Genomic DNA, 6,827 nt, shown 5'->3' on the forward strand with positions numbered 1-6,827 from the left:
CACTAACATTGCTCCGGCCGCTGCATCGTCTGGGGTTGTGGCCGCTCTCCAAGATGGAGGCCGCACGGCTCATTCACCACCAGGATCACCCCTGAATCCAGCGCTCTTGGAATCTCCCGCCTGTAATATCACTAAGATCTTTCACAGATCTGGAAGGATCCAATCACTTAATGGGGGGAATTGTTCTACTGTTTGCAACGTTCCCTGTTCTTAAAGGAGCAACTCCAGCAGAAAAGCTGAATACAGCACAGCAGAGTCCTGCACACACTGAGGGCCTGATCATGTGACCCCTGACTCCTCCCTTCCTGTGACCTCATCACAGGTCCTGTGCACACAGAGCAACCATATATGTGGAGTGTGGCCCTGCGGGTGGAGGTCGGTGCTGGAGGCTCCATTATTCTCTATGTGGAGTGCGGCTCTGCGGGTGGAGGTCGGTGCCGGAGGCTCCATTATTCTCTATGTGGAGTGCGGCTCTGCGGGTGGAGGTCGGTGCCGGAGGCTCCATTATTCTCTATGTGGAGTGCGGCTCTGCGGGTGGAGGTCGGTGCCGGAGGCTCCATTATTCTCTATGTGGAGTGCGGCTCTGCGGGTGGAGGTCGGTGCCGGAGGCTCCATTATTCTCTATGTGGAGTGCGGCTCTGCGGGTGGAGGTCGGTGCCGGAGGCTCCATTATTCTCTATGTGGAGTGCGGCTCTGCGGGTGGAGGTCGGTGCTGGAGGCTCCATTATTCTCTATGTGGAGTGCGGCTCTGCGGGTGGAGGTCGGTGCTGGAGGCTCCATTATTCTCTATGTGGAGTGCGGCTCTGCGGGTGGAGGTCGGTGCTGGAGGCTCCATTATTCTCTATGTGGAGTGCGGCTCTGCGGGTGGAGGTCGGTGCTGGAGGCTCCATTATTCTCTATGTGGAGTGCGGCTCTGCGGGTGGAGGTCGGTGCCGGAGGCTCCATTATTCTCTATGTGGGGTGCGGCTCTGCGGGTGGAGGTCGGTGCCGGAGGCTCCATTATTCTTTATGTGGAGTGCGGCTCTGCGGGTGGAGGTCGGTGCTGGAGGCTCCATTATTCTCTATATGGAGTGCGGGTGGAGGTCGGTGCTGGAGGCTCCATTATTCTCTATGTGGAGTGTGGCTCTGCGAGTGGAGGTCGGTGCTGGAGGCTCCATTATTCTCTCTGTGGAGTGCGGGTGGAGGTCGGTGCTGGAGGCTCCATTATTCTCTATGTGGAGTGTGGCTCTGCGAGTGGAGGTCGGTGCTGGAAGCTCCATTATTCTCTATGTGGGGTGCGGCTCTGCGGGTGGAGGTCGGTGCTGGAGGCTCCATTATTCTCTATGTGGAGTGCGGCTCTGCGGGTGGAGGTCGGTGCTGGAGGCTCCATTATTCTCTATGTGGAGTGCGGCTCTGCGGGTGGAGGTCGGTGCTGGTGGCTCCATTATTCTCTATGTGGAGTGTGGCTCTGCGAGTGGAGGTCGGTGCTGGAGGCTCCATTATTCTCTATGTGGAGTGCGGGTGGAGGTCGGTGCTGGAGACTCCATTATTCTCTATGTGGAGTGCGGGTGGAGGTCGGTGCTGGAGGCTCCATTATTCTCTATGTGGAGTACGGCTCTGCGGGTGGAGGTCGGTGCTGGAGGCTCCATTATTCTCTATGTGGAGTGCGGGTGGAGGTCGGTGCTGGAGGCTCCATTATTCTCTATGTGGAGTGCGGGTGGAGGTCGGTACTGGAGGCTCCATTATTCTCTATGTGGAGTGCGGGTGGAGGTCGGTACTGGAGGCTCCATTATTCTCTATGTGGAGTGTGGCTCTGCGAGTGGAGGTCGGTGCTGGAGGCTCCATTATTCTCTATGTGGAGTGTGGCTCTGCGGGTGGAGGTCGGTGCCGGAGGCTCCATTACTCTCTATGTGGAGTGCGACTCTGCAGGTGGAGGTCGGTGCCGGAGGCTCCATTATTCTCTATGTGGAGTGCGGCTCTGCGGGTGGAGGTCGGTGCTGGAGGCTCCATTATTCTCTATGTGGAGTGCGGGTGGAGGTCGGTGCTGGAGGCTCCATTATTCTCTATGTGGAGTGTGGCTCTGCGAGTGGAGGTCGGTGCTGGAGGCTCCATTATTCTCTATGTGGAGTGCGGCTCTGTGGGTGGAGGTCGGTGCTGGAGGCTCCATTATTCTGTATGTGGAGTGCGGCTCTGTGGGTGGAGGTCGGTGCTGGAGGCTCCATTATTCTCTATGTGGAGTGCGGCTCTGCGGGTGGAGGTCGGTGCTGGAGGCTCCATTATTCTCTATGTGGAGTGTGGCTCTGCGGGTGGAGGTCGGTGCCGGAGGCTCCATTATTCTCTATGTGGAGTGCGGCTCTGCGGGTGGAGGTCGGTGCCGGAAGCCCCATTATTCTCTATGTGGAGTGCGGCTCTGCGGGTGGAGGTCGGTGCTGGAGGCTCCATTATTCTCTATGTGGAGTGTGGCTCTGCGGGTGGAGGTCGGTGCTGGAGGCTCCATTATTCTCTATGTGGAGTGTGGCTCTGCGGGTGGAGGTCGGTGCTGGAGGCTCCATTATTCTCTATGTGGAGTGTGGCTCTGCGGGTGGAGGTCGGTGCCGGAGGCTCCATTACTCTCTATGTGGAGTGCGACTCTGCAGGTGGAGGTCGGTGCCGGAGGCTCCATTATTCTCTATGTGGAGTGCGGCTCTGCGGGTGGAGGTCGGTGCTGGAGGCTCCATTATTCTCTATGTGGAGTGCGGGTGGAGGTCGGTGCTGGAGGCTCCATTATTCTCTATGTGGAGTGTGGCTCTGCGAGTGGAGGTCGGTGCTGGAGGCTCCATTATTCTCTATGTGGAGTGCGGCTCTGTGGGTGGAGGTCGGTGCTGGAGGCTCCATTATTCTGTATGTGGAGTGCGGCTCTGTGGGTGGAGGTCGGTGCTGGAGGCTCCATTATTCTCTATGTGGAGTGCGGCTCTGCGGGTGGAGGTCGGTGCTGGAGGCTCCATTATTCTCTATGTGGAGTGTGGCTCTGCGGGTGGAGGTCGGTGCCGGAGGCTCCATTATTCTCTATGTGGAGTGCGGCTCTGCGGGTGGAGGTCGGTGCCGGAAGCCCCATTATTCTCTATGTGGAGTGCGGCTCTGCGGGTGGAGGTCGGTGCTGGAGGCTCCATTATTCTCTATGTGGAGTGTGGCTCTGCGGGTGGAGGTCGGTGCTGGAGGCTCCATTATTCTCTATGTGGAGTGTGGCTCTGCGGGTGGAGGTCGGTGCCGGAGGCTCCATTATTCTCTATGTGGAGTGTGGCTCTGCGGGTGGAGGTCGGTGCTGGAGACTCCATTATTCTCTATGTGGAGTGCGGCTCTGCGGGTGGAGGTCGGTGCTGGAGGCTCCATTATTCTCTATGTAGAGTGCGGCTCTGCGGGTGGAGGTCGGTGCTGGAGGCTCCATTATTCTCTATGTAGAGTGCGGCTCTGCGGGTGGAGGTCGGTGCCGGAGGCTCCATTATTCTCTCTGTGGAGTGCGGCTCTGCGGGTGGAGGTCGGTGCTGGAGGCTCTATTATTCTCTCTGTGGAGTGCGGCTCTGCGGGTGGAGGTCGGTGCTGGAGGCTCCATTATTCTCTATGTGGAGTGCGGCCCTGCGGGTGGAGGTAGGTGCTTTAGATTACTGGGTGCAGGGGACATTAACTCCTTCAGCACTGAGACTCTTTTGGGGTCTCTGTGTGGTGTGAACAGTGACATAACAGCAGAGGTGTATCTAGGGTTTTGGTTCGGGGGTGAAGCTTCTGAGTGGCCCCTAACCAGGTGACCTTGATCACAGCTGGGTAACGCACCGTAATAGTGGATGTAGGAGAACCTCTAAGATGACCGCGCTGTTACTGAAAATAATCTCTATATAAAGGCCAATATTGATGTTACCACCATATGGTCAGTGGTAGATACCAGTCCTATGGAGCATATAAGAGGTCACAGCACAGTTACCGATAATGACTTACCATTTTTCCGGTCTTTTCCATTTGGCCCAGACTGATATGACAACTTCTTCCAGCCAGGACTCGGCTGCAGAGAATACAGCACAGACACATTTCACATCTCATATTCCAGCCCCGTCACCATCTTTTCCCAACCTGTACAAACCCCTCACCCTGCTGATACCCCAATACTGAGCCACTGCTGCCGTATGTGTCCCTATTACTGCACCTGCTGTGTGACCTCTAAATTCTAAAGCAACCCTCTAGAATATAGTAATGCCGGGTGCAAGTGCCCTACAAATCAGTGCCCATGTTTTGCCCCCTAGAAAGTAATAGTGCCCTCTGTGTGCCCCATTGAGAGTCACAGTAACCTGAGTTCCCCTATAACAGTAAGTGCTCACTTTACATTTTATAATGTCCCGAGTCCTCCCGTATAGCTCCACTATACACAGTCTAATGCTCTCTTATGCACCCCCATAGGTAGACTCTATAGCATAATGCAGGCCTTAATAAAATGCACCCCCCATAGGCTGCCTCTATAGTATAATGCAGCCCTTAAAGGGAACCTGTCACCAGTTTTGGCCTATATAAGTTATGGCCATCACGTTTTGGAGCTGACATACAGCATTCGGACTGGACCTCTGACTGGACCGCCCCGCAGGTGAGTACAATAAAAGTTATTTTTCTCCTCTTACAGGACGATTTAGAGACAGATGTATATCAGCCCTGAAAGGTGATGGCTGTATCTCTTATCAGCCAAACCTGGTGACAGGTTCCCTTTAATATAATGCACCCCCATAGACAGATTCTATAGTATATTGCAGCCCCTAATATAATGCACCCCTAAAGGCAGTGTAACAACCCTGCCGGCATCACTGCTTGGCCTCCCATTCCCCACACACCAACTTAATCACTGCTCCAAGTCATACTGTGAGTTCCGTCTGCTGCCGACTCCATGCTGTGTGCCTCTTGTTTCCTGAATGTTCTCTGCATGCTTCCTGGCTGTATGCATAGGGGGGCGGCGCCAGAACTCTCTGGTTCTTATGGAATCAGGGTCCACCTGCCTAATGTGTCCCTGGCAAATTACCAAGAGGCCTCTAGTATTTAGGGCAGCTCCACCCGGTGGTAGCTGCCTGAGCAACGCCTTTACTCATTTAGTATCTTGCTGCTGAGTTGCCAGGTCCTGTTCTGTGTTTCACCTTCTCTGGAGGCTTGTTTCCTAGTCCTGTATCTGTGCCTGTCTGCTCTGCCCTCCAGGAGGCAGAATATCCTGGTCTCTGTGTCCCTGTTCCTAGACTTGCCTTGTATCCGTCCGCCCTCCAGGAGACAGAATATCTTGGTCCCTGTGCTATTGTTCCTTGCCTTGTCTCATACTTGTCCTCTCTGCCCTTCAGGAGGCAGTATAGCCGGGTCTCTGTGTCTTTGTTCCTGTACCTTGTCTTGTACCATTACCTTGTCTGAACTCAGTCCTACCTCTGTCTGTCAGTCTCCTTGTCTGTGGCTCCTTTCCCTGCTGTGTCTATCCTTGTGTCCTCTCCGTCTGCCTGAGCTCTGAACTCTTGCGACTCTGCCTGTGCTCCGCACACTAGCGGCTCTGCCTGAGCTTCGCACTCTTGTGGCTCTGCCTTTGCTCCACACTCTTCCGGCTCTGCCTGTGCTCCATACCCTTGTGGCTCTGCTGGTGCTCCACGCTCCTGCGGTACTGCTTCGTTCTGCTTTGTTCTGCTTCTGATGCTGCTCAACCTCTTGCTACCAACTGCAGCTCCTTTCCACAGCCTTGCGTTTTTCTCCAGTGTGAACAGCTCCAAACCTGTTCCTGCATACACCACTCCTTCCTGCCAGTACCTGCACCTCCTGTGTGAACAGGTCTCTACCTATTCCATACACCATTCCTTCCTGCCAGTGTCTCAGCCGTGCCTGCCTACCAGTGTCTCAGCTGTGCCCACCTACCAGTGTCTCAGCCATGCCCACCTGTTAAGTACCAGCCATGCCTACCGTTATCACCTGCCTGTCTGCCAGTCACACCTGTCCTATTGTCCTGTTCCCCAGTGGGATCAGCAGCCACAGCCAGACACCACTTTGGAGTGGCACCTGGCAGCTACCTACTGCACAAGCCTGACATCATCAGAGGCTCCAGTGAAGACCAAGGCAGCTGTCCTGATCATGCCCCTTCCAGGGTAGTGTAGCTCCCCGATGAGTTAGGCTTCAAGGCAAAAAATAATTTACAATTATTCTTAAAATTCAGAAATTTAGACCAATCCCCAAAAAACACATCAGGAGTAGGGATCTTTGGTTCAGCAGCATGTGAATGAGCAAGATAGGCGGAAATTCCCCGCACTTCAGCAGTAAGCTGCTCCACATGATCAGACAATTGCTTAATCTCCATTGAGAAAAAATTCCTCCTACGGCCTCAGAGAAATAGAGGAAAAAATATACACAAAAAAAAAATTCTGACACTTTTTTTTTTTTTTTTTTTTTTTACAATTCTTTCCTGCTATTGATTACCCTAGAATCTGCGGTATGGCTGGTGATTCTGTTATGAATGAGTCACCGGAGGAGGAGAAAACAAAAATACAAGCTAAGTCCAGAAAACCGGAGAGGTTGGTAGCTATCGGATTGCAGACCCCTGATCCTATTCACCACAACTAACAGTAGCCGTGGGGGGTTCCTACGGTGCCCTAGACCCCTCGTCACAGCCGGAGAACTACATAAGCCTAAAGAAAGAAAGGGGAAATCTAAACTGCCCCAGAGCAGACCCCAAAGCAATAGACAGCCCCCAACATGTATTGTCGGTGAAATACAGATGAAAACACAAACACAGACAGAAAGACAGGCTGAGCAAACGATGGGGCCCAACTAACTAGATAGGACAGGACAGAAAAGATGCTGGCTGCAATCTGCAA

General features: G+C 54.0%; 1 protein-coding gene across 3 annotated transcripts in view; it reads left to right on the forward strand.

Moving 5' to 3' along the window:
• The first annotated feature begins 257 nt into the window (after window positions 1-257).
• LOC141094250 (uncharacterized) overlaps window positions 258-6,827 on the forward strand; it is a 35,889-nt gene continuing 29,319 nt past the window's right edge. For 2 of the 3 annotated variants that reach the window (XM_073580068.1, XM_073580070.1), the window contains exon 1: window positions 258-375. In XM_073580068.1, the coding sequence (XP_073436169.1) occupies window positions 349-375 (27 nt within the window). In that variant the 5' untranslated portion in view covers window positions 258-348. Of the gene's footprint in view, window positions 376-3,561; window positions 3,604-6,827 lie in introns of those variants that run through there. The other variant, XM_073580069.1, reaches the window with a different exon arrangement.

This window comes from Dendrobates tinctorius, unplaced genomic scaffold, assembly GCF_039654945.1.
Source record: "Dendrobates tinctorius isolate UK_male_01 unplaced genomic scaffold, ASM3965494v1 ptg000063l, whole genome shotgun sequence".
Taxonomy (NCBI): domain Eukaryota; kingdom Metazoa; phylum Chordata; class Amphibia; order Anura; family Dendrobatidae; genus Dendrobates; species Dendrobates tinctorius.